This window comes from Dendropsophus ebraccatus, chromosome 11 (assembly GCF_027789765.1).
Source record: "Dendropsophus ebraccatus isolate aDenEbr1 chromosome 11, aDenEbr1.pat, whole genome shotgun sequence".
NCBI lineage: Eukaryota > Metazoa > Chordata > Amphibia > Anura > Hylidae > Dendropsophus > Dendropsophus ebraccatus.
The window spans coordinates 9,740,973-9,768,555 of NC_091464.1; the positions used below are offsets into that span (position 1 = coordinate 9,740,973).

The 27,583-nt window shown below is 47.9% G+C and overlaps 1 protein-coding gene across 1 annotated transcript in view; it reads right to left on the reverse strand.

The window, feature by feature from the left end:
• LOC138767539 (C4b-binding protein alpha chain-like) overlaps positions 1 to 27,583 on the reverse strand; it is a 106,596-nt gene that overhangs the window by 22,596 nt on the left and 56,417 nt on the right. Inside the window, exons 13-18 of the mRNA XM_069945095.1 lie at positions 24,757 to 24,936; positions 23,265 to 23,450; positions 11,728 to 11,824; positions 10,275 to 10,348; positions 3,677 to 3,856; positions 366 to 560 (exon numbers count right to left, since the gene is read on the reverse strand). Of these exons, the coding sequence (XP_069801196.1) occupies positions 366 to 560; positions 3,677 to 3,856; positions 10,275 to 10,348; positions 11,728 to 11,824; positions 23,265 to 23,450; positions 24,757 to 24,936 (912 nt within the window). The remainder of the gene's footprint in view (positions 1 to 365; positions 561 to 3,676; positions 3,857 to 10,274; positions 10,349 to 11,727; positions 11,825 to 23,264; positions 23,451 to 24,756; positions 24,937 to 27,583) is intronic.

Genomic DNA, 27,583 nt, shown 5'->3' on the forward strand with positions numbered 1-27,583 from the left:
ACTGAGCTCATGCACATAATGGAGAGGACTATCACCATGGTTGGGGACCATCAAAAAGATAAAGGGTGCCAGGGGGTCGCAGAGGCACTGAGAGTTCTGCACCTCCACATAGGTCCAGCACGTACATGCCCTGGTAGAAGATTATTTAAGCCTGGAGTGCGAGTTCTCCTCCTCCTCCTCCATTCTTTTTATTTTCTGCAGATAATATTTTTTATTGCTAAAGTCTGTTGTGCAAAATAATAACTCTCTGGAATCAGAAATAGGTTCTCACCATCGGAGGAAATGGAAACACATTCGCATTCATACAAGATCAAAGCCTGGTGTATTTTTTTTCCCCAAACTACAAGAATAACTTCAGTACTCACGTCTGCAGAACTCCGTATTTATTTTTGACCATGTGAAGTTCCCTAAACAAGATATAGTATTTGGGATCATGTAAATCCGAGTATATCCAGGCTTACAGTCGTATTGTACGTTGCTGCCAGCAAAGAACTTTGTCATTTGTTTAAATGAGGGATTCAGTTCAGCATAAGGAGGGTCAGGTGGGGTATCACAATATCCTAGCGGAAAAGAAATCAGATAGTATAGAACCTGTAACTACTTGTATAACTCTTCATTGACTGCATTACTAGGTGATACAGTATATACCCAACTTTAGCAGTTTTCTCAAGGAGACCGTCTTACAGCAAAGGACAACTACCGTTTCCCCAAAAATAAGACAGTGCCTATATATATTTTTCCCTTAAAAACAGGCAGTATGTCTTATTTCTGGGGGATATCGCACTTCTTTGCCCCCAGCAGGGGGGAGAGAAATAAGACATCTTCTCCGGAATATTCACTTCAGGACCAAGAGTGCATCAGCGGCAGGGCGTGGGTCAGGCATGCAACGGGATGTGCCTCAAGCGTGTGTTAGGACCTGCGGAGGAGGTGGGGGCCATGGACCAGGCTGCTGGCAGTGCTAGCTTCAGAGGTCAAAGAAGGGATTAGGTGAGTCCTGGGTGGTGGCGGTGGGTGGCAACAGGCTGCCTTATTATCGGGGGGCACATTACTTTCAGGGGGTGCCCTGGTTTAGAGTACAAGGTGCCTTATTTTCGGGGGATGACTTATTTTAGGCTAGAGGGTAGAGTAGTTAGGGTATCTTATTTTAGGAGGGTGTTTTATTTTCGGGGAAACACGGTAGGAGGCTGCTCTGCGTCGAGAACCTCAAAACAGCCACCTACACCTAGGTAACACTAACCACCAGGGGTCTCCAAACTGTGGCCCTCTAGATGTTGCAAAACCACAATTCCCATTATGCCTGGACAGCTAAAACTTTGCATTTGGCTGTCCAGGCATGATGGGAAATGTAGTTTTGCAACAGCTGGAGGGCCGCAGTTCGGAGACCCATGCTATACACTACCTGAGGGAAGGGATGGTGAAGGATAACCACTTTAAAGGGGCAAAGGTTAACTTACGGGCAAGCTACCTCCGATAGGTGGCACCAGGGAGCGCTGTATAACCATTGAAGGTCTATAAGCCAGCTTGGTGGTCTCCTCAAAGAGACATTACCCCCTTACTCTTACCCCCTTACATTTTGAAGAGGATGTTGACAAACTGAAAATCAGAGCCCAAGTGAAGTCACTTAGTTGCCACAATCACTACTGACTGCCGCATCTAAAACATTTTAAAGGGGTACTCCGGGCCAGGTGGGTATTTTAGAGGATCGCCAGGGAGGGGGTGGTTAGGGACCATGGAGGTCACTTACCTCCCCCCGTTCCAGCACCAGTGCCTGGATCGCGCTTCCCGTTACTACCGCCCTGCGGCGGCTTTCTGGTCAGGGTTGCCCCATGAGACGTGATGTGATCATCGGCCGTAGCGGAGTCCCGCCTCGGCCGCTGAATGGCAGAGTTGCCTTGAGACGTCACGTCTTAGGACGCAGCTCTGACCAGGAAGTGGCCGCGGGACGGGAGTACCAGGCGGCGCGATCCGGGCACCGGCGCTGGAGCAGGGGAGGTAAATGACCTCCACCGTCGATAACCACCCCCCTCCCCGGCGATCCTCTAAAATACACCCTGGCTCAGAGTACCCCTTTAATGGCATTATCCAGGATTAGGAAAATCACAGCTACTTTAAGCAATCCTATTTTTGCTATATAATACATCGGTTTCCGTATACCACGGGGTTCAAACACTTCGATATTTAAACAAAATTTCCCCCTAAAGTTTGGTTCAGTATCTGAACAAAATCAACGGTCAACTAAACTATTGTTCAGCTGACAATTTAGACCCTATTACACAGAACAGCCGATAATCGTCCTGTGTAATAGAGGGAAACCATCAGCTGTCGGCTGATCGTTGCTGTCGTTTGTGCAATAGCAGCGAGCAGGGAACGAGGAGCAAACGAGCACTGACAGCACTGGTTTGCTCCTCAGTCACCCCGTGCAATAGGGGCTTTATTGAGGTGTTCAAACACCGAGGCTCACAGGAGCAGGGAATAATGACGGGAATCCCCCCTCTAAAACATGCTCCCTCTCCATGCAGCGGAGTGTGCCAGCCGCCTGGGGTAAGTAGTGGTGCATGACTGCTAGTCCTTAGACTCTGTGAGCCATGTGCTCTGCACCCATGGAGCGTAAAGAACAATTAAACACATTTACATAGTTCACTATGGGAAAACACAGCTTGGTTCTCGAACTGCACGGTTCTGGAGCTCAAGAACAGAGGTATTACTGTATATATATATTTCATACAATACGTTATTCTGCACTCAATACCCCATAATGACAGAAAAGAGAATGTTAAAAATCTTTGCCAATAGAGATGAGTGGGCACACTCATTCGAGTATAGTGTTCGCTCAAGTATTGGACTACTCGAAAGTCCTCGATACTAGAGTGAGTACTGCATGCTGCTCGGTTAAAAAAAAAGTGGAAAAAAGCCTGCTGAGAAGCCTTTCAACAAGCTTTAAGGTGAGCCCATCCTCAAGTATTGAGCCAGGTGCCCCCAAAGTGGAGGGTAAATGGTTAATATAAAAGGGGGGTGGGATTATACTTACCGTCGTAAGTATCGGGGATCACATCTATTGCATTATAGCTGGCAGCTTCTTAACAATAACGTTTACTTAAAACGGCATATTTTAACTGAACGAGCACATTCTGGCCAGACTGTGACTTTGATTTACCAGGTACCCTCTGCTCTGCCGAGTGGGGGACATCTGATCAAATACTTAAGTCTCCCATTGATTTTAATGGGGCTTGTTACTTGAATCGAGCACTCAGATTCTCTATCGATCAACATGTTCAACCAAGCATGCGCGCCCATCACTATTTAAAGACTACGTGAGTCAATAGCCCAGATTAAAAAAAAAAAATCTGTGGGAAGAACCACCCAGTGTGGTTCCAAGCAGCTTAGCTAATATGTTTAGAGGAGAAGTCCGGCCATTTTTTAAAATCTGGCAGGGGCCAAGGGAGAATTTGATCAGGAGCAGGAACTTACCTTTCCCCGTGCCCGCAGTGAGCGGTGGGACCGGCCGACCACCCTAACCCTGCCACCTGCCAGATTTAAAAATGGCTGGACTTCTAAATCTATTCAATGAACTTCAGCTTGATGCTACAACACTGAGCCTTGGGGCTCATGGACATGGCTGTGTAATAACACTGTGCAAGGGCAAGATTTGATTCCATCCTGTGTTATCGACATGTACCTCTGCATTCTGGTGGATTTCTGTTCCATCCTTCACCGTAGCTGCAGGTAAGTACAGCTTGTCCCATAAGCTGAAATCCTTCATGGCAGTCATATGTTATAGTATCATTGAAAACATATTCGGCCATTTCAGGCTCATACCACCCATTCTTCACATTAGGAGGGGTGGGACATTTATAAACTGAAATATATAAAAAGTAAGAAAAAAAAGGAACATTTTCTTAATCCTGTCACTAATTCTTACCTTACAAATCGCTATCCGTTATACAGTGCACACTACATACTATTCTTACACACTATTCATACATTGAACTCAATAATAACCTTCTAAGCTATATTGACAGCTGCTGCCGTCACAGTTTCATCGTATCGCAATCATCGTGTCAATGTAGTAGACTGTGTATCTAAAAACAGAGCCCCGGCTGTTATAAAGATAGAACCCTATTGAACTTTATTAATTCTCCCAGCATTACAAAGAAGCTACACGGTTGTGAAGACAGTCAGGGATTTGTTTACATCAGCCGTCTCAGATGGAAGGGGAGAGGAGGGGAGACGGAGAGAAAAGCTCACACACAGATTTTTGTGTCTTCAGCAGCTCAGAATTGGGGGAAAGACACTAATAGATAATAACAAGGAACTGTTAGTCTCACCATTGGTGGTAACATTTCAAATGTTATGTTTGAGTGGAGTGCCCCTTTAACAATAAACATTCAGGAAAGGCCACTTACGGAGACACCGACCTGTTCATGACCAGGACCATTTTTACTCTTTTTACATGTACAAATAAAACTGAAATTACAACATAAAAGAATAATACTAAGCTCTCATACATATATATAGACATCATGTACATTATTAGGCTCACACCACGTGAAGTCACGGAACAGCCAGTCTCTACACGGATCATCCCGGCCGGTACTGCAGTACCGGCCGGATGATCTTTTGGCCACAAGGTTCTGATGCGGGCGCCCACATCAGAACCTCCCACAGCACACAATGAAGCAAGCGGCCAGAGCCGCTCACTTCATTGTTTGAACTGACAGGTCTTTCTGCGGCCGCAATTCACTAAATTGCGGCCACGGAAAACTGACATGTCAGTAATTCTTGATCTTTCTCCCATCTAGCTCCACCCCTCATCTAATCTATCAATCAATGGCTGTACACTTTCCCCTGTCCGCCCCATTGGGGGTCATCTTTGATTCTGTTAAATCGCACACCCAGGCCCTTACCATCTCTACCTTAAAAACATTTCCCAAATCAGCTTTTTTTTTTTTTGTCGTTATAATTCTCAAAATCTGAATCCACAGTAAGGCTATGTTCACACTAAGTATATGTCCGGCTGCATATTTTCACGGCTGGACATATACGTGTTAAACTCCGGCCGGGAATTTAGGCAAGTTGCGGCCGGCTACGTACGGACCGCGAACTTACGCCCGCAGTCTACTTACGCTTCCCGAGCGCCCTACGTAGCGATCTGACAACGGTCTTTTACTTGGAAATCTTCGCCTAGCCCCGGACACCCCACAGAACCTTTTCGATCGGCAAAGAAAAGTGGAAAAATGAAGAAATCGCCACTACGTACGGGACCGCATGTTACGCTACGGGCGTAAGTTACGGCATTTTCTTCCTCAAACAATGGTCTGGTTAATTTTTTACGGCGCCGCGTACGATCCGGGCGTAAGTTCGTACGTAGTGTGAACTGTGCAGCCGTACATCGTATACTTTCCATTGTACGCAAACTACGTAAATCTCCTGCCGCTTATTCACGGAACGTGCTACGTCCGGAGACTTACGTAGTGTGTACTTAGCCTAAATGTGATATAAAGCAAGTTTGCAAGTTACATTCATTATTTTTTTTTTGTTAGCATGCAAAACACGGCACTTCCTGTATTCTGACTCGTTTTTTCTCAAAAAATAGGAAACAGGAAGTCCTGTGTATCCCAGGCCATCTGAGCGCTCACAGAGAGAGTAGTCATGTGATTGATGGACACAATAAGCTGTGACTCTCTGTATTCGCTGGAATTCCTGTGTTTAGTCTGTTTTTATCACAAGTCAGAAAATCTGCCTTCAGGAGACTGGACCTGGATACAGTAAGTATAGCTGTTATATAGCAGCCTTCAGGGGACTGGATGTGGATACAGTAAGTATAGCTGTTATATAGCTGCCTTCAGGAGACTGGACCTTGATACAGTAAGTATAGCTGTTATATAGCTGCCTTCAGGAGACTGGACCTGGATACAGTAAGTATAGCTGGTATATAGCTGCCTTCAGGAGACTGGGCCTGTATACAGTAAGTATAGCTGTTATATAGCTGCCTTCAGGAGACTGGACCTGGATACAGTAAGTATAGCTGTAACTGTATCCAGGTCCAGTCTCCTGAAGGCAGCTAACAGCTATACTTACTGTATCCAGGTCCAGTCTCCTGAAGGCAGTTAAGTATAGCTGTTATATCGCTGCCTTCAGGAGACTGGACCAGGATACAGTAAGTATAGCTGTTATAAAGCAGCCTTCAGGAGACTGGACCTGGATACAGTAAGTATGGCTGTTATATAGCTGTTTTCAGGAGACTGGACCTGGATGCAGTAACTACAGTATAGCTGTTATATATCATCCTTCAGGAGACTGGACCTGGATACAGTAAGTATAGCTGTTATATATCATCCTTCAGGAGACTGGACCAAGATACAGTATGTATAGCTGTTACATAGCTGCCTTCAGGAGACTGGACCAAGATACAGTAATTATAGCTGTTATATATAGCAGCCTTCAGGAGACTGGACCTGGATACAGTAAGTATAGCTGTTATATAGATGCCTTTAGGAGACTGGACCTGGATATAGTAAGTATAGCTGTTATATAGCATCCTTCAGGAGACTAGAACTGGATACAGTAAGTGTAGCTGTTATATAGCAGCTTTCAGGACACTGGGCCTGGATACAGTAAGTATAGCTGTTATATAGCAGCCTTCAGGAGACTGGACCTGGATACAGTAAGTATAGCTGTTATATAGCTGTCTTCAGGAGACTGGACCTGGATACAGTAAGTATAGCTGTAATATAGCTAGCTTCAGGAGACTGGACCAAGATACAGTAAGTATAGCTGTTATATAGCTGCCTTCAGGAGACTGGACCTGGATACAGTACGTATAGCTGTAATATAGCTACCTTCAGGAGACTGGACCAAGATACAGTAAGTACAGCTGTTATATAGCAGCCTTCAGGAGACTGGACCTGGATACAGTAAGTATAGCTGTTATATAGCTGCCTTCAGGAGACTGGACCTGGATACAGTAAGTATAGCTGTTATATAGCAGCCTTCAGGGGACTGGATGTGGATACAGTAAGTATAGCTGTTATATAGCTGCCTTCAGGAGACTGGACCTTGATACAGTAAGTATAGCTGTTATATAGCAGCCTTCAGGAGACTGGACCTGGATACAGTAAGTATAGCTGTTATATAGCTGCCTTCAGGAGACTGGACCTTGATACAGTAAGTATAGCTGTTATATAGCTGCCTTCAGGAGACTGGACCTGGATACAGTAAGTATAGCTGGTATATAGCTGCCTTCAGGAGACTGGGCCTGTATACAGTAAGTATAGCTGTTATATAGCTGCCTTCAGGAGACTGGACCTGGATACAGTAAGTATAGCTGTAACTGTATCCAGGTCCAGTCTCCTGAAGGCAGCTAACAGCTATACTTACTGTATCCAGGTCCAGTCTCCTGAAGGCAGTTAAGTATAGCTGTTATATAGCTGCCTTCAGGAGACTGGACCAGGATACAGTAAGTATAGCTGTTATAAAGCAGCCTTCAGGAGACTGGACCTGGATACAGTAAGTATGGCTGTTATATAGCTGTTTTCAGGAGACTGGACCTGGATGCAGTAACTACAGTATAGCTGTTATATATCATCCTTCAGGAGACTGGACCTGGATACAGTAAGTATAGCTGTTATATATCATCCTTCAGGAGACTGGACCAAGATACAGTATGTATAGCTGTTACATAGCTGCCTTCAGGAGACTGGACCAAGATACAGTAATTATAGCTGTTATATATAGCAGCCTTCAGGAGACTGGACCTGGATACAGTAAGTATAGCTGTTATATAGATGCCTTTAGGAGACTGGACCTGGATATAGTAAGTATAGCTGTTATATAGCATCCTTCAGGAGACTAGAACTGGATACAGTAAGTGTAGCTGTTATATAGCAGCTTTCAGGACACTGGGCCTGGATACAGTAAGTATAGCTGTTATATAGCAGCCTTCAGGAGACTGGACCTGGATACAGTAAGTATAGCTGTTATATAGCTGTCTTCAGGAGACTGGACCTGGATACAGTAAGTATAGCTGTAATATAGCTAGCTTCAGGAGACTGGACCAAGATACAGTAAGTATAGCTGTTATATAGCTGCCTTCAGGAGACTGGACCTGGATACAGTACGTATAGCTGTAATATAGCTACCTTCAGGAGACTGGACCAAGATACAGTAAGTACAGCTGTTATATAGCAGCCTTCAGGAGACTGGACCTGGATACAGTAAGTATAGCTGTTATATAGCTGCCTTCAGGAGACTGGACCTGGATACAGTACGTATAGCTGTAATATAGCTGCCTTTAAGAGACTGGAGCTGGATTTCTGGTAAGTTCAGCTCTGTATTACAGCATGATAACAACAACAAAAAATAATAATGAATGTATATTGCAAACTTGCTTTATATCACATCTACTTTTAGATTTAGGTTTTGAAAGTTATAACAACAGGAACACTTTAACTCTGACTCAAAGAAGCTGTTGGTACATGCCCCCATCATCTCCCACGTGGATTAATGCAACCTCCTCTCTGGTGTTACATCTTAAGGCCCTATTCCACCAACAGATCTGACGACAGATTATCTGCCAAAGATTTGAAACCAAACCTAGGAACAGACTATAAACAGGGAACAGGTCATAAAGGAAAGACTGGCTTTCTCCTCTTTTTAAATCCACTCCTGGGTTTGGCTTCAAATCTTTGGCAGATAATCTGTCGTCAGATCTGTTGGTGGAATAGGGCCTTAAGGGTCCTATTAGACGGGGCAATGATGGCCCGATCAATGATGTAAATGAGCACCAATCTGCCAGATTGACGCTCATTTACTGAGCCTATTACACGACTCGATTATCGTTTAGCAAGAGCTGTATGTGTGTGTGTGTATATATATATATATATATATATTTGCCCTAAACTGTTCATACATTACCTCTCCATGCTCCCAGTCTCCGCCTGTCCTCTGTTCTCTTCCTGGCACTGTTCTCTGCAACTTCTCTAAGCTGACAGGCCTCTCAGCCAATCTCTTTCCCCGGTGGTCCCGGCCAGTGATTGGCTGAGCAGTCTTGTCAGCTCAGAGAAGCTGCAGTGCGCTGTGCAGGGAAGATACCAGAAGAAATACCTCTTTAACCCCTTAAGGTCAAAGCCTATTTCGTTTTTGCGCTTTTGCTTATTCCATTTTAAGTTTAAAAGTCCATAGCGCTTGCATTTTTTCACCTAGAGACGTATATGAGCGCTTATTTTTTGCGAAACCAATTGTACTTTGCAATGACTGGCATTATTTTTCCATAACATATGCTGCGAAACCGGAAAAAAATCATTTGCGCTGTCAAATTGAAAAAAAAAAACGAATTTGTTTTGATTTCGGGGAGTTATGCATTTACGCCGTCCGTCCTATGGTAAAACTGACATGTTATATATGTTCCTCAAGTCGTTACGATTACTATGATATATAACATGTATAACTTATATTGTATCGGATGGCCTGTAAAAAATTCAAACCATTGTTAACAAATATATGTTCCTTAAAATCGCTCCATTCCCATGGGTCGCTAAGGGGTTAAAGAGTCACTGTCATACTTTCTTTCTTTTGCAGAAATCAATAGTCCAGGCGATTTTAAGAAACTTTGTAATTGGGTTTATTAGGCAAATCTGCCATTATCTGCATTCAAAAAGCCTTTTCCCAGGTCCCCCCTCCCTCCTCTTTTCCATTCACTGCAAAATATCAGGAAATTGTGACTTGTTGCATCAGACACAACCCTGTCTGTTCTATAAAGAGGGGAGGGGGGAGGAGGGAGTTAGCCAGCAGCAGAGAGTAGAGAACAAAGAATTTCACAAACACGGAGGTGGGTGACAGCGGTATACAGAGGTCAGAGAGGTCATTGCTGACTGTCAGAGGAGATATCCCGGTGATTAACTGTAGATTAACTCTTTGTTGTCCTGTTTTGGTGCCTCATCTCTCTTCACCCCTCCCCTCTCCAGAGAGCTTCAAACAGTTTTTTCGGCTAATAAAACCAATTACAAAGTTCCTTAAAATCGCCTGTACTATTGATTTCTGACACTTTAAGTTCACCCCTACACTCCATTTTGCTTGTTTAATCTAAATTCTGTAGGTCCAAAATTCTGACCTGAGAGATTCAGAATTTTCCCCCTTTTATTCCCATTGTTAAATAACATCATTCTGCTCGCCTACAGCCCCCACTAGATACTAGAGCATACCACTAAGAATATTATCATTTAATTCCATCTTGGTGCAGGCGATAAATAAAGATAATGATCAATTTACTACTATACCTTCACATTCAGGAACGGGCAAAGACCAAGACCCATTTGACAGACATGTTCGGTAATGGTCTTTACTTATATACCTAAAAAAGATTAATAAAAATGGTCATTAAGTCTTTACCAGTAAACCATGGTTATAAACAGCTTTAACCCCTTCAGGACCGGGCTAATTGTGGCTGGTCCCACCGCTCACCACGGGCACGGGAGAGGTAAGTTAGTACTCCTGATCAAGTACTCCCTGACGGCTGCCAGATTTTACAAAAGGACACACTTCTCCTTTAAGGACCATGGTCCATTTTTCAAATCTGACGGTTGCGCTTACAGCTCTTTGATGCTCTAACTTAGCCAAGAGATTCTGCGTTTGTGTGCACTTTAGGTTAGTAGTAAATTTTGGCTGTTCAATTTTTTTGTAAAAAAATGCCCACATTTTATTTAAAAAAAAGGCAAAATTAACATTTTTCTAAGGCTTTTTAGGGTTTACCATGTGGTTTTAATCATGTGATAATTGTATTGCCAACATCATTACCCATGCGGCAAAAAGTACCAAATATGTGTACTTCTTTCAAATGTATTATTGCCATTGCACATGGGGATTGTGTTTGCTTGTTCTTTAGTTTTACATCTTACTTTACTGTCCCAGACTTCATTGTCTGATGACAGGTACAATATTGTATTGTGGCTCAATGCTGCAATGTGTGCCCAACTATCACTGACAGCCAGTGATGGCTTTAGTACCTGTTTTATCCACAGACATAAGTGTGTAAAATGGCCGCTGTCTCCCGGCAGCATGTGATGTATAAGCTTCTCTGTCTGACAATCACCATTGGAGCGCACGCTTACAGGCAGAGAGCCGTGACGGCCCTGTCCCTACCCCGATGCCTAGATAGTGGAGATATGCATACCCCATGCTGCAATAAAAGTCATATTTCCCACAGATAAAGTTACTGGATTGGGGAAGGAAGATCAGGTAGGAAAGATAATGACCACATCTATTGACCACTGCTAATGTATTGACGATTGGTTCCCTTTAAAGGGGAACTATCAGCAGGTTAGACGAATCTAACCTGCTGATAGCCCCCTATAGTGCCCATGACATTGAGGAGGAGGTATGTGTCTTATCTTCCACCTCATCACCAATCCCACACTGTTGGTCGGGGTAAGCTCCGTTCCGGAGCACTGCCGTGTCATCTGGTCCACCCCCTCCATTGATTATCATTAGAAGTGGAGTGGCCAGTCCATCAGCCAGGTGGTGACGTGTCAGCACCGGAGATCCCAGAGCCCACCGGGGGTCCCAAGGCCGGTCCCACCACCCGCCGTGGGCACAAGGGCAGGTAAGTTCATACTCCTAATCAAATTCCCCCTTGCTGGCTGCCAGTTTTTAAAAATGGCCGGACTTCTCCTTACAAGCTTTCTGTCAGATGAAACACCTAGTCCTATCTTCAACACTATTTGTTTTACTTACCCAATTTCACACCCATAGAAGATTCTAGATCCATAGGTGTATGAACCATATCTAATTCTTCCATGAGGCACAGGTTCAGGATCTTCACATGTTATTGCTGAGTGAGAAAAAAAAACTGTTTAAAAACTGAACCCAAAGCAATATGTGAGCCAAAGTCCGGAGTGGATTCAAAGGGATTAGGACATCTAAAGGAAGGACTCCTACTGCTGCTTCCTGCTGGATCCACTTCTGGCTTTGGCTCATAAACAGCAGTGGCCATTTTACAAAAAAAAAAAAAAAAAAGTCATGTGTTACCATAAAAAGAAAAGATGGGGGCTCCTTCCGGTGCAGTATCACAAACTTGAAGCGGGAGCTCAATATAAGTGAGGGAAGGGTTAACTCACTCACCTAGATGAGTAATGGTGCGTTTACACAGAGAGATTTTGAAAGCCAAAGTCAGGAATGGATTTGAAAAGATGAGAAGTCTCAGTATTTCCTTTATGACCTGAGATATGGAGTATGCTTCCATCTGTTCCTCTCATATGCTCATTCAGCTTAAAGGGAATCGGTCAGCACTTTTTCGGCTTCTGAGGTGCTGACATTGTGAGAAAGGTGTGTGTGTTAGTGTGTGTGTGTGTGTTAGTGTGTCTGTGTTAGTGTGTGTGTGTCAGTGTGTGTGTGTCAGTGTGTGTGTTACCTTTATTTTTCCAGTAGCTTCCGTACTTTTTCCACAATCTGTTCTGTAACTTGCGGCACAAGTGCCAAAGAAGAGTCATGGTGCCGCATTCATGCCGAACTTCGTCCCGCCTCCCAACTACCTCCTCCTTCCAGCTTCACCTGAATATTCATCTGACGGTAAAGGCCCCGCGCACTTGTCAGTTTGCGCATGCGCCCTGGCTCTGTGCGCTTCTGATGAACAATTCGCGCATGCACCATAGAGCCACCATCAGAGCGGCGCAAGCACACTGTGCGCATCAACTGAGGGTATAGGCTCCGTCCCTCAGCGCTCTGATGCTCTACGGCGCATGCGCAAATTGTTTGTCAGGAGCGTGCGCGCTGCACAGAGCCAAGGCGCATGCGCGAACTGACAAGTGTACGTGGGGCCTTTGCCGTCAGATGACGTCGCCAGGAAGGCTGCAGCCAGCCCGCAATGAATATTCAGGTGAAGCTGGGAGGAGGAGGTAGTTGGGAGGCGGCACGAACGCGGCACCATGACTCTTCTTTGGCACTTGTGCTGCAAGCTACAGAACAGATTGTGGAAAAAGTACAGCAGCTACCGGAAAAATAAGGGCAACACACACATTAACACACACACTAACACACACACTAACACACACACACACTAACACACACTAACACACACACTAACACACAGACACCTTCCTCACAACGTCAGCACCTCAGAAGCCGAAAAAGTGCTGACAGATTTCCTTTAAAATATTGTCTAAACTATATGATTCCCCACAGAGTTTGTTCTTAAGGGGGTGCAGAATCAGCTGAGGATGTCCCAGATGTAACTGGCAGGCGACTGGCGAGGGTTCGGCCGTATGTGGTCGATCACATCTTTTGAGCTGACAATGAAGTCATTGTTGGTCATTCACTAATTGTTCACAAAACTTTCGGTGTGTGTACGCATTGTTTGTTCGTATTACAGTCGTCCGCTGGAGTGTTCGGGCCATCGTGGTTGCAATCGTGGCTGGCGACTGTTGTTCCGTGTGTTGGGGGGAAGCCAGGGGGACCATCTATAAGGGGGGGAAAGAGGGGGACCATCTATAAGAGGGGGGGGGGAGAAGGGGACCATCTATAAGAGGGGGGGGGGGAAGAGGGGGACCATCTATAAGGGGGGAAGAGGGGGACCATCTATAAGGGGGGGGGGGAGAGGGGGACCATCTATAAGGGGGAAAGAAGGTGACCATCTATAAGGGGGGAAGAGGGGGACCATCTCCTATAGGATTAGCACCCTCCTCTCCTGACATCCTCTGTGCTGCTGTGACCCTGCGACCTCCCCTATAAGATCAGCTCCCTCCTCTCCTGAAACCAGGTGGCAGTATGTTTATTGGGGGCAGTGGAGGTGGGGTGGACAATGCTTACTGGGGGTAGCAGCAAGGGACCAAACATTATATTTATTGGGGCCAGCAGGGAGGGGAGGCAGGCAGTGTTTATTGGTGACAGCGTGGGGGGGGGGGGGCAGTAGCGGAGTATAATGTGGGCAGATTGATGGGGGGGGGGCAGGTTGGGTGGACAGCCCGGGGCCCAGGGTACATTTAATCTGCCACTGCCCTAGGTCCTAGGTTCAAATCTGCAAATCCAAGCATTTGTATCTTCAAAAAAAACCCCAAAAAAACTCGTCTTCCAGTGTTATAAGCCGCTGTATGTCCTGCAGGAAGTGTTGTATTTTTTCCCAGTCTGGAGAGCAGGAGAGGTTTTCTGTGGGGATTTCCTACTACTCTGGACAGTTCCTGACATGCACTCAATATTGTCATCAGCCCAAATTTCCAGTCATACATCATGGATTGTAGCATAAATTATCATGTCTTACCCATCCTCAGGATTTTTCTATCCGCGCATGCGCACAGCCACTGAGTGCCGGGGCGGATGTGACGATGCCGGCCAATGACCAGAAGCAAGCGCTGGCGTTCCGTAAACGCATGGATGTTTGCATTAGGGACGTGACTATAAGTATAGCAGGCATATGCAGTAGACTATGCCCCTTGATAAAGTGGTCATCTGCGAAACGCGCGTCGGGGTGTACCGGGGGAACAGCAGTATGGGTAAGACATGATAATTCATGATGTATGACTTTGGAAATTTGGGCTGATGGCAATATTAAGTGTTATGTTTACAGGTCTCAGTTGAGTCCAGGGAGGGCGCGAACGGGCGCAGCCTAGTGGCAGCCCGGACATGACTGTGAGGGCAGTAGGGGGTGATGGAGGCAGCTGGAGGTTAAGGGGTTAATGGCCAGGGCAGGGGTTGGGATAGGGAGGGGGTTAAAGTCAGGTGGTTAGATGGGGGGTAGCCAATTAGAGGAGACAGGGGGAGGGTTTTTGGATGGGATGTAAAAGGAGGGGAGGGGAGGAGTTACTCACTTGCTCCTTATCCGGACCAGCGAACGGACGTCAGGCTGCTGCAATCTTCTCCTGACGGGATGGAGCGAGACCAGGTGTTGGCCTTCTTCAGGGAGGCAGCGGCGCAACATGGGGCGGCTTGGCTGCAGGAGCAGCTAGGTACAGTAATGGGGGAAGCGGGGGGGGAGGCAGGCCCCTCTCAGGCTCGGCCGCCCGCACGCCGCCGGCGCGGCTCAGCCCCGATATGCCCCGCCGCTCCCGCCGTGTAGGGAGCCCTTCCCAGGACCCTCCAGCGTCTCCCGGCCGGTCCTCACCTCCTCGGCCTGGGGGGGCGGTTGGGAGGAATCCCGCAGCGCGGCGTGGGTCCGGAGCGGGAGGGGAGGCCCCAACTGCAGCTTCCTCCTCCTCCTGCCCGGCGGCCGGAACCGGACGTGATGCGGCCGGCCCCTCATCCCGGCAGCAGCGGGGGGCGGCCCGATGCGTGATGCCTGGGGTTAGGCCCCAAAGGAGGATGGAAGATCGGGGGAGAGAGTACAGGGCCCGCCGCGGGCCTGGAGCGCGGTCCCGCACTGCGGGGGCCGAGGGGGTGACGTCGAGAGTCCAGCGGGGGGAGGCCAGACTGTCCCGGGCCCGGGGCAGTCCTGCACACAAGCCATCTGCGGCCAGCTCCCCTGTCGTCGCCGGCCCTGCTCGGAAGGCTGCTCAGGGTGGCAGGGGGGGCCCTGGAGCTGCAGCTGCATCTGGTGAGGTGGGGGCCTCTTCGTCTGAGGCTGAGATCGATGAGATCGAGGAGGGAGAGGTCAGCGCCCGGTCTGCAGCAGTTCGTGGATCCGCCGTCGCGGCTGTTCTGGCACCCGCCATGAGTCAGCCCGGTTAGTTACCCTCTATGTCTGTGGTGCCTGCTGTCTTGTCCCCTGTTTCGTCTGGTGTGAGTGGTGGGGTCGTGCCAGGGGCTGGGGGACGGTGTGAGTTGGGGGGGAGTCCGTTTGGTGGTATGGGTGAGCTGGTGATGCGGTTCCTGAGTGGGGTGAGTGAGCTGGTCGGGCAAGGTGCTTCAGCGCAAGCGAGCCAGGGGTCGCCAGTGGCGGCGTGGTTGGGTAGTGGCGCTGCGCCAGTCGCGGCTTTAGCTTTAGGGCCACTGGGTGCGGTGGGTGGCTCTGCGGGGGGGGCCCTCATCGTCGGCGGGGGGAACGGTGGCTTCGGCGGCGAGCGGTAGCGCCGGCGTGACGAGTGGGGGGGCGACGTTGCATTTGGACGATAGGGCAAGAGGCGAGGTATATGTGTGCTTTGAAGGGCCCTTGGGGGCCCACCTGAAGCAGGACGTACGAGAAAAGATATGGCGGGACGAGTATGTGGAGATCTTTTCTCTCTTACCCTTGGAAAAGTTTAACTTGGACAAGGGTAAGCCAGACGAGAGCAAGAAGGAGGAGGAGGAGAAGTGGCGTTATCGGCTGATCCCGCGGACATTCTCCAACTGGCTCCAAGCGTTTTCCATCCTGGCGAGTGTAGTGGGGGAGAGGGCTCCGCAGAACTGTTCGGCCTTGTTCTGCTACCTGGATTCGGTAAGCGAGGCTTATCGGGTCTACGGTGGCACGGCATGGTTACGGTACGACGAACAGTTTAGACAGCGTAAGGCGGTTAGACCATCGTTGCGCTGGGACCACAAGGATATTGCCTTGTGGATGCGGCTCATGTCGGCCCCGCGGGCGCCGTCGCAGCCGTTTCGCGGGGGGGGACGGGGGCTCAGCAGCTACTGCCGGGACTTCGGCCAGCCAGCGCCCGGGGTGTTGCTGGCAGTTTAATGAGGGGCACTGCCGGTTTGGGTCCACCTGCAAGTTCAAGCACGAATGCGGAACTTGCGCCGGGAGCCATCCGCAGTCCAAATGCTTTAAAAAACACAAAGGGGGGCGTGCTGCAGAGTCTGGGAGTAAAGGGACGGACGCCAGTGAACCTAGAGGCGATGCTTCCTTTTCTAAATGAGTACCCGGTTCAGGAGGCAGCACGGCTCTTGTGGGATGGGTTTCGGTGGGGTTTCCGCATCCCCTATTTGCCTAAGGCCCCCGTTTTTCGCCCGGCTAATCTAAAATCCGCGCGGTTGCGGCCTGATGTGGTGGGCGAAAAGTTGAATAAGGAGGTGGCTCTGGGGCGCATGGCGGGGCCGTTTGCGGAACCGCCGTGGCCTCACCTGCGGGTCTCTCCTTTGGGTTTGGTTCCTAAGAAGGAACCTAATAAGTTTTGTTTGATACACCACTTATCCTATCCGGCGGGGGGGTCGGTCAACGACGGGATCGAGCAAGAGCTTTGCTCGGTTTCATACGTATCATTCGACAGGGCGGTGGATTGGTTGCGGCGTTGCGGACCGGGCGCTTTGATGGCTAAGACCGACATCGAGGTGGCTTTTCGACTGCTGCCCGTGCATCCCTATTGTTTTCATCTGTTGGGTTGCAGGTGGGGAGACGGTTTTTATGTGGATTGCTGCCTGCCCATGGGGTGCTCAATTTCTTGCTCTTATTTTGAGACATTTAGCACTTTCGTGGAGTGGGTAGTTCGTAGGGAGACGGGTTTGCAGTCCATTTTGCACTACCTCGACGATTTTTTGTGCATCGGTGCACTCGGTTGAGCAAATTGCGGGCAGGTTTGGCATTCCATTGGCTCCGGATAAGACGGAGGGTCAGGCTACTGTGATGCGATTTCTAGGCATTGAGTTGGATTCGGTGGCAATGGAATGCCGGCTGCCAGGGGACAAACTGGAGGAGCTCAGGGGGTTGGTGCGTGGGTTTCTGGGCCTGCGGAAGGTGCGCTTGCGGCAGTTGCAGTCGCTTTTGGGTAAGCTCAATTTTGCATGCCGCATAATGCCAATGGGCAGAATTTTTTGCCGGCGGATGGCGCAGGTGACGGCGGGGGTGCGGTTGCCGTTGCATTTTGTTCGGTTGTCAGCGGCTCATCGGGCGGATTTGCTGGTGTGGGCGCGATTTTTGGATCACTACAATGGGCGGTCTGTGTGGATGGAGGACTGGGTCGAGAATGCGGACCTGGAATTGTTTACGGATGCCTCGGGGGCCTTTGGATATGGGGCGTACTTTGGAGGTGAATGGTTCGCAGGGCAGTGGCCGGAGGCCTGGGTGGAGGCGGGTTTGGTGCGGAACTTGGCCCTGTTGGAGTTGTTTCCGATTGTGGCGGCCTTGTATGTTTGGGGTGAACGGTTCCAGAACAAGCGTGTTAGTTTTTGCTGTGACAATATGGCTGTAGTGCAAGCGGTGAACAGTTTGTCGGCTTCTTCCCCCCCAGTGGTGAATCTGTTGCGTTGTTTGGTTTGGAAGGGTTTGGAACTGAACGCGTGGGTGTCTGCACGGCATGTGCCAGGAGTGAGTAATTCGATTGCAGACTCCCTTTCTTGTTTTCATTGGGAGCGTTTTCAACGGTTGGCCCCGGAGTCGGAGCGGCAGGGGAAGCCAGTTCCCGCCCTGCTGTGGGAAGTGGTCTCCGGACGGCGTTTTCCTTGATGGAGCGATCAGTGACGGAAGGGACTTGGAGGGGACGTGAGGCGGTTTGGCGCGAATGGCGGAATTTTTGCAGCGGTTTGGGTGTGGATGGTCTCCATGGGGATTTAGTGCCGGCTTTGTTGTGCTTTGTGGGGATAGCATTTGAAGAGGGCGTGTCAGCGGCGGGGTTGGTTAAGAAACTGGCGGGTTTGGCTTATTGGTTCAAGTTGTTTGGGGTCCGGGATGCTACCAAGGATTTTGTGGTAAGGCAAGCGGTGATAGGGTATAGGAAGTCCAGGGTAGCGCGAGATGGCAGGAGGCCTGTGTCCTTTGACTTGTTGGTTAAATTATTTGGGGTGTTGGCTGGTATTTGTAGCAGTGAGTATGAGGCGGTGCTTTTTGGTGCGGCGTTTGCGTTGGCGTTTTTTGGGGCGTTTCGGGTGGGGGAGCTGGTCAGCCACTCTTGTGCGGCGAGTGGGGGCCTGCAGTTTGGGGACGTTGCGGTGGGGATTGATTGTGTGTCTTGTTTTTTGCGGCGGTCAAAGACCGATCAGGTGGGGAGGGGTAAGCGTATTATGTTGTATGCGGTGCCGGGGGCGGTGGCCTGTCCGGTTCGCTGCGTCCAGCGTTTTTTGGCAGTTCCTCCTGACCTGCCGGACGGTTCCTTTTTGATACATCGTGATGGGCGCTCGTTGTCGCGCTTTCAATTTATTGCCGTTTTCCGCGGCGGACTGGACAGGCTGGGGTTCCCTGCGAGAGAGTTTGCCTCTCACTCTTTTCGCATTGGCGCAGCAACTGAGGCGGTCCGGTGGGGGTTGGGGGAGCAGATGGTGCGTCAGATTGGGAGGTGGGAGTCTGAGAGGTTCAGATCTTATGTGCGTTTGGAGTTGTTGTGAGTTTCTGTGTTGCCTGGGCGGTGGGTCATTGTTATGTGTTTTGCCTTCCTTTTTGTTTTTAAGATGCCTGCTTGGTGTGGATCCTGGGCCATTCCTACGTCCGTCGGGGGGCAGCCAGAGCGGAGGTTAGGCCCGAAGGCAGGCAGTTGGGTTTCCCTCGGGGGGACGTGAGTGTCCGATGGATGGGAATCGGGGGCTTGTTATGGAGCGGCGTTATGCCAGAAATTCATTTTTACTCCCGATTGGACAGGTCGCCTGACGTGTTGGTGTTGCACGTTGGGGGTAATGATCTCGGTGTGCGTTCCTCACGGGACCTGATCAGGGATATTAAATATGACCTGCTCCGTCTATGGTCAATGTTCCCGGGCCTGATAGTAGTATGGTCGGAGATGGTGGCTCGATTTGTATGGAGGCACACTCGGTCTGTGGACAGACTGAATAGAGCTCGGGGGAGAGTGAACCGGGAGGTGTCTCGGTTTGTCGCACGCAATGGGGGCATTGTGGTGCGGCACAGGGAACTCGAAGTGCCGGGCTGGGGTTTCATGGACAGTGATGGCGTTCACCTGAATGGGGTGGGTTTTGATTTATGGGCTTCCGATCTGCAAGATGGGATCGAGAAAGCAGTCAAGGTGTGGCGGGACTCGCAAGCTGAAGGTGTAGGGCTTGCTCGCTGTGGCGGAGGGGAGGTCGGGGATGGCGCAGATTAAGGAGGAGTTTGGATGTAACTTGGAGGAGTAGCAACCCCTTGTTGGTTACAGGGCGTTGGAAGCGGGGAGGGGTTGCTACTGGTTACTGCTCAGGCAGTGGTTATCACATGGTCCTTGGAACGGGGTTGGCAGTATTGTGGCACATTTGCCCCTCCCTGAGGCGGCGCATTGCGACATGGGAACTTGTTTTCATACTGCCAGAAGTGCCATCCTCTACCTCCCAGGGTATGGTTAGAGTTATATATATGTTATACATATAAAGTTTTAGTTTTATTGTTAATTGTTGTGGTTGGACATTTGTATATTTAATAAAGAGGCTGCTGTGGCCAATTTTCCAATTTAATGGGTGTCAGTGTCTGTTTTCGGCGGGAGCTACCTTAGGTATGAGGTGTATGGGGTAAGTTTACACCCCCGTAATCTGCAATACACCAGTTCATGTGATATGCTAGTATAGCGGTTATGTACTGAGAATATACAAGTAGACCTACTGTGACCTTCTTTTCTTTTCTTTTTACTACCTATTAGCCTGTGCCCATTCAGTGTCACAGTATCATCATGTATGCAATATACCTTTATGGTGCGTTCACATCTACAGGATCTGCAGCTGATTTTCTGCAGCAGATTTCATTTAAATAACTGAACACAGCATCAAATCTGCTGCAGATCCTGTAGGTGTGAACGCACCCTTAAGTAGTTTTACGTCCCATGTCTGTCTTGTCCCCTGGATCATTGTACTGTTATCATCCTTCCCTCATTTTTATATATGATATTCTTTGTTTAAATGGTTTTATTAATGAAGAATAAATTGTTTGAGTAAAGGAAAGTATGCTCAATGGTGTTTTTGGTGGATCATGGACAGAGCTGGCAGCAGAGAGCACTGTGTCAGACTGGAGAGAATACACCACTTCCTGCAGGACATACAGCAGCTTATAAGTACTGGAAGACTTGAGAAAACTTTATTGCACCAGCATTTATCAGTATATGTAATTGCATACACAGTGGTACCTTGGTTTAAGAGTAACTTGGATTGAGAGCATTTTGCAAGAAGAGCTCACAGTTTTTCAAAATTGTAACTTAGTTTAAGAGCATTGCTTTGGTTTAAGAGCTCCCTGTACTGGGTAGAAGGAAGTCTCCCTGACCTTACAGATCATAGCAGATCCACTTCAGGCTGGGGCTTGAATCAGGGGACAGGACTGTGGAGGTAGTTTCTACATAGCTGTAATCCCTCTGTTGCTGGACAGAGGTGTGCTGCTATACTGTGCTCACCCTATACCCTGCTCATTCCTCCCTGCAGTCTCTGTCAGCCCTTGTGTTGCCATCCTCTCCATTCCTGCTATACTGTGCCTGCACTTACACTCAGCTATACACACACACTGCTGCTATAATGTGCCTGCACTTATACTCAACTATACACACTGCTGCTATAATGTGCCTCTACTCACACTCAGCTATACACACTGCTGCTATAATGTGCCTGCACTTACACTCAGCTATACACACTGCTGCTATAATGTGCCTGCACTCACACTCAGCTATACACAATGCTGTATAGAGAAGTCTCTGTCAGTGTCCTCCTGCACAGCTCTGTGATTCTCACTTCCTGATTGGTCCATTCTGAACACTTCCCCATTGCTGTCATGTGACCACACAGACCTCTGACAGCAGCCCTGCTTCTCTAGCCTGTTGTACTACACTACTGCATTATAGGGATTTGCAGTTCCATCCTGTATCTACAACCTGCTGCTGTGTTATCAGGGTTATACAGTTACTATACATTATATACCACATGCTGATTGCTATACTGTACAGTAACTTATAATATCACATATTCAGCTGTTTCTAAATGTTTGTTTCATTTGTTTTACATGTTATTCAGAATAAAAAAAGCATTATTTTTGGGGTGTGGAACCAATTGTCTGCATATCAGTGATTTTTAATGGGAAAATTTGTTTTGGTTTAAAGTGACTCTGTACCCACAATCTGACCCCCCAAACCACTTGTACCATCAGATAGCTGCTTTTAATCCAAGATCTGTCCTGGGGTCCGTTCGGCAGGTGATGCAGTTATTGTCCTAAAAACAAACTTTTAAACTTGCAGCCCTGTGCCCAACGGCTGTGGCTTAGAGTATCTGTGCCCTAACCTTGCACCACCCCTCCGTCTCTCCTCCCCACCATCTTCATCATTAGGAATGCTACTGGAACATTTTCTCCTGTCTGAACACTGCACAGGTGCCCTAACCATCCAGCCCATGTTCAGTATTCACACAGCTGATGAATAGGAGACAATCTGCCTGGAGCATTTCTAATGATGAGGAGGGCAGGGAGGAGGGACGGAGGGGTGGTGCCAGCCTAATGCATACACAATCTAGGCCACGGCCATTGGGCACGGGGCTGCCAGCTTAAAAGTTGTTTTTTAGGACAATAACTGCATCACCTGCCGAACGGACCCCAGGACAGATCTTGGATTAAAAGCAGCTATCTGATGGTACAAGTGGTTTGGGGGGGGGGGGGGGTCAAATTGTGGGTACAGAGTCGCTTTAAGAGTGAATTTGGATTACAAGCGCGGTCCCGTAACGAATTATACTCGTAATCCAAGGCACCACTGTATAAGTCCCGTAAAAAAAAAAAAAGTTTTAAAACATTTTTTAAAAACCCTAATAAAAAAATGACCCAATAAACATTTATAGTACTCCCTCTCTCATTATACAAATAGATCAAACTTTTCCTCTTACACCAATATGATAGCCATAAAAACTAGAGATCATGGTGCAAAAAAATGTGCCAGAGATTTGTAAATTACTTCTATTTAAAAATCTTAAGTCTATAGCATTATTCTTCTTTGGTTTAATAGCCAGGCACGCTCATCACTATAACATACTAAATTAAAGGGGTCGTCTAGCGAAAATCTTTTTCTTTCAAATCAACTGATATCAGAAAGTTATATAGATTTGTAATTTACTACTATTAAAAAATCACAAGTCTTCCCATACTTATCAGCTGCTGTATGTCCTGCAGGAAATGTTGTTTTATTTTCAGTCTGACACAGTGCTCTCTGCTGACATCTCTGGCCGAGACAGGAACTCTGTTTCGGTTTTCTATAAATCCTCATAGAAAACCTCTCCTGCTCTGGACAATTCCTGTCTCGGCCAGAGATGTCAGCAGAGAGCACTGTGTCAGACTGAAAGTAAAACATTTCCGGCAGGACATACAGCAGCTGATAAGTATGGGAAGACTTGAGATTTTTTAATAGAAGAAAATTACAAATCTGTATAACTTTCTGACACCGGTTAATTTGAAAGAAAAAGATTTTCGCTGGACAACCCCTTTAAGATGACCGATCCAAGTAAAGCACAATTTGTGGACATTTTTAACCCTTTACATGTATAGTATTACCTAGAAGTATACATACCTTCACAGAAGTCAGTAGAATAAGACCATCGCAGTCCTATACATTTGGCTGTATTCACCTTACCAGGAACAGGTTTATAGCCGGGGAGACATCTGTATTGCAATGTAGTCCCTTCAAGGAAAGTGGATTCAGTAGTAGGTTCCACCAGTTCTGCAAACATAATCCGAGGAACAGACTGGCAAGTACCTTAAAGAGGGAGAAATCATTGAGGGGAAAGATAAAAATAATGGAAATAATATAAGGGCAGCCTAGATGGACCAGATGGTCTTTTTCTAATGACAATCTTAAAGGGGAACTATCAGCAGGTTAGATGAATCTAACCTGCTGATACAGTATGTCCCTATTGCACAGGAGACGCAGAGGAGGAAGGTCTCTTACAGTATGTCTCTTATAGTATGTCTCTTACAGTATGTCTCTCACAGTATGTCTCTCACAGTATGTCTCTTATAGTATGTCTCTTACAGTATGCCTCTTACAGTATGTCTCTTATATTGTGTCTCTTACATTGTGTCTCTTACAGTCTGCCTCTTACAGTCTGCCTCTTACAGTCTGTCTCTTACCTTCATCCCTGGCGCCGTTCCATTGCAGTTAGTAGTTAGCTCCATAGTCCGGTAAGACCATTAGGAGCTCGGGGCACCAGTTAGGAGCACTGCCCGCCCCCACAGCGCAGATCCGCATCGGCTATGGCACTACCATACTGTGGGGATGGGTAGTGCTCCTAATAGTCTCACTGGACCGCAGAGTGAACTACCAACTGCACCAAAATGGCGCAGAGGAAGAAGGTAAGAGACATACTATAAAGAGACATACCTTCCTCCTCGGCACCTCCTGCACAATAGGGATATATCAGCAGGTTAGATTTATCCCCTTTAAAGGGAATCTGTCAGGTCGGTTCCAGGGACGGAACTGCAGACACGGACAGAAGGTAATAGGGAGATAAAAGACATGATGCTCTTGTCTTTGCTGATGGCCATTGTTTTTCCTTAGAAGCTGAGGTGCCAAAGAAGTGATGCTGAGCCACAGTATGCATGCCTCCTCCCTCCCACACCCTCCTTATCATGACTACTTGACTTACTGGGCTGAGCCAAAGCATGCACGCCTCCTCCTTCCCACACCCTCCCCAACATGACTATTTGACCTACAGGGCTAAGCCCTATAAGTCAGTTAGTCAAGGTAGGGAAATGTATGTATGTATGTGTGTGTGTGGAGGGGGGGGGGGGGGGGGGATAGTTGTGCATTCCCTTTAAGGATGCGTTCCCACGTACAGGATCTGCAGCAGATTTGATGGCCCAGATTCGATTCTAAGCAAATCTGCAACTTCGAATCTGCTGCGGATCCTGTACCGGTGAACGCACACTAATGCTTCTATAATAACCAAGGTGTAAGTATATAGAGATCAGTAATGATGATACTGAGGGATACAATAACTCTGATAGCTGCTACATGAACATCTGCCATCTCCCATGTCTATCTGTATGATATCAATACTTACCCACACACTTTGGCAGCTCTGGTTCCCATTCACTATTTTGATTGCACGTCACTGTACCGTCTCCAATCAGTCTGTACTGTCGCTTGCACCCAAACTTCACTATAGAGTTCAATGTGTATGGGCCCCAAAATCCTGACTCTTTCACTGAATTCTCCACATTCGGATTAGAGCACTGAACAACTACGAACAAAGAGGAAAACAAGATAGTGAAACCCCGTAACATCAAATACGCGGCATACAGGTCACCTCCACACAAGAAAAGCGTGCTTCCATGTTAACAGGCCTGATCCTCACAGAATTTATTGTAAATATCAACAAAATGGGTCAGAACGGGACAGGGCTTAAATGTCTATGTTCTAGTACAAGTTTTATTCCGCAATAGTTTCTTGTGGAATCATACAAATAAAGCATAATACAGTGGTACCTTGGTTTAAGAGTAACATGGATTAAGAGTGTTTTGCAAGAAGAGCTCACAGTTTTTCAAAATTGTAACTTGGTTTGAGAGCATTGCTTTGGTGTAAGAGCTCCCTGTACTGGGTGGGAGGGGGAGGGGGGAGGGGCATGGTCTGCATTGTGGGGTCTAAAGCTCTGTACTCTGACCCAGGAAGTCCTCCTCACCTTCCAAATCATAGCAGATCCATTTCAGGCTGGGGATTGCATCAGGGGACCGGACAGTGAAGGCAATCTCTTCATAGCTGTATCCCCACATGTATGTGCCCACATCCACCCTGCTCATTCCTCCATTCTCCCTGCAGTCTCTGTCAGCCCTTTTGTTTCCCATCATCTCCATTCCTGCTATAATGTGCCTGCACTTACACTCAGCTATACACACTGCTGCTATAATGTGCCTGCACTTACACTCAGCTATACACACTGCTGCTATAATGTGCCTGCACTTACACTCAGCTATACACACCGCTGCTATAATGTGCCTGCACTTACACTCAGCTATACACACTGCTGCTATAATGTGCCTGCACTTACGCTCAGCTATACACACCGCTGCTATAATGTGCCTGCACTTACACTCAGCTATACACTTTGCTGCTATAAAGTGCCTGTGTGCTCGACCAGTCACTTGCTAGATGGTAACGTGTGACACCACTTCTGTGGTGGTTGGTCGGAATATAGCTTAGCCAGATGGTATACTGTCGTGTCGATGGTATACTGCCAATGCCAGTTGGGCACACAGGTATGTGGCACACCTGCTTTTAGTTTAGGGAGGCTAGCTATACCCTTTCTCCTGTGGTTGATGACCTGCCGGGCTGTGAGGGGGTCCCTTGGGTACTTATCATCCTCGTCCGGAGTTGTGACCCACCCGGACTATCGGTACCGCCACCCACAGAAAGAGGAGATGACCCAAGGATGTTGTTTCTACTGTGTAGGTGCTGGAGTAATAACCACTGAGTCCTGTTAGCATAAATAGACCTTCTTATACTTTGTATTATTGTTTTTATTTATGTTCTTATTTATTGCAATTTAACTGTGTATTATGTACCTCTGTACTGTATGCATAGAAAAAAAAAAAAAGCGCTGCGGAATCTGTCGGCGCTATACAAATAAATGTATTATTATTATTCTTTACTATAGGAATACTTTGTACAATAGTTGATAGTAGACTTGAAATCTGACAAGACAAGAACTGCACAGAGGACCTTTCGTATAGGAGAGCTGTAAGTAGTTGAGAGTAGTTTGTTCAGACAGTTTAGAACAGCGGAGAGAAGTTTGTACTGCAGGTTCAGAGTAGTAAAGAGGTGGATGTCGTAAGAGTCCCAACCCAGGGTTGAAATGTGCTCTGCCGGAACGTTAGAAGAATTAGAATGCTGTAAACTTAAGAATAGACGTTAACTTGTGCCTGTGTTTTGACTTCTTGTCTTTGCACCACCTTTTGCCCACCAGTGTCGTCTGACCCATCCTAGAGGGTGACAAGCCCCAGACCTCGTTACCTGGGTTGAGCAGAGTGGCCAAGGTTCCCTGGTGACACCTGCGCTGTGAGATAGAGTACGTAGGCTTCTAGCAACTTTGCTCTTTCTGGATCAGTTCCTCTTGTTAGTTCTCGGCTTGGGTTGGTGTTTTCTCCGATTTGTCCTCTCCCTTGAGTAGCTTAACACTGCATAGTGTGTGGAAGCAGTGGCGTAGCTACCATGAAGGCAGGGAAGGCAGTTGCTATGGGGCCCTGCACTGCAGGGGGCCCGGGGGCCCGCCTGGCCTGTCTCCCCTGTCTTTAAGGTAGCTACGCTACTGATGGTTAAGCACCCTGCCAGAGACGCAGAAGGGAGCGTCTGCAATCTCCTTTGAAACACCTCCGCACCTCCCCCTGACACAGGCTCAGAGCGTCCTGCACCAGTGTCCCCCTCTCCACAAGTGGAACAGTCCCGGGATGTTCCGCTAAGCCCCGCCCCATCGCGGCAAGCCCCGCCCCCAGCGCCCACCGCGGGTGGGATATTCGCTCATCGCACATGGCCTGAGGAGGAGACACAGCAGGAAGATGGTAACTATCACTGCCAGCTGGAAGTCACCAGCTTCCCTGGCATCCTGTATAATGGGGGTCACCAGCTTCCCTGGCATCCTGTATAATGGGGGTCACCAGCTTCCCTGGCATCCTGTGTAATGGGGTCACCAGCTTCTCTGGCATCCTGTATATTGGGGTCACTCAGCTTCCCTGGCATCCTGTATAATGGGGGTCACCAGCTTCCCTGGCATCCTGTATAATGGGGGTCACTCAGGCTCAGCTTCCCTGGCATCCTGTATAATGGGGTCACTCAGCTTCCCTGGCATCCTGTATAATGGGGTCACTCAGCTTCCCTGGCATCCTGTATAATGGGGT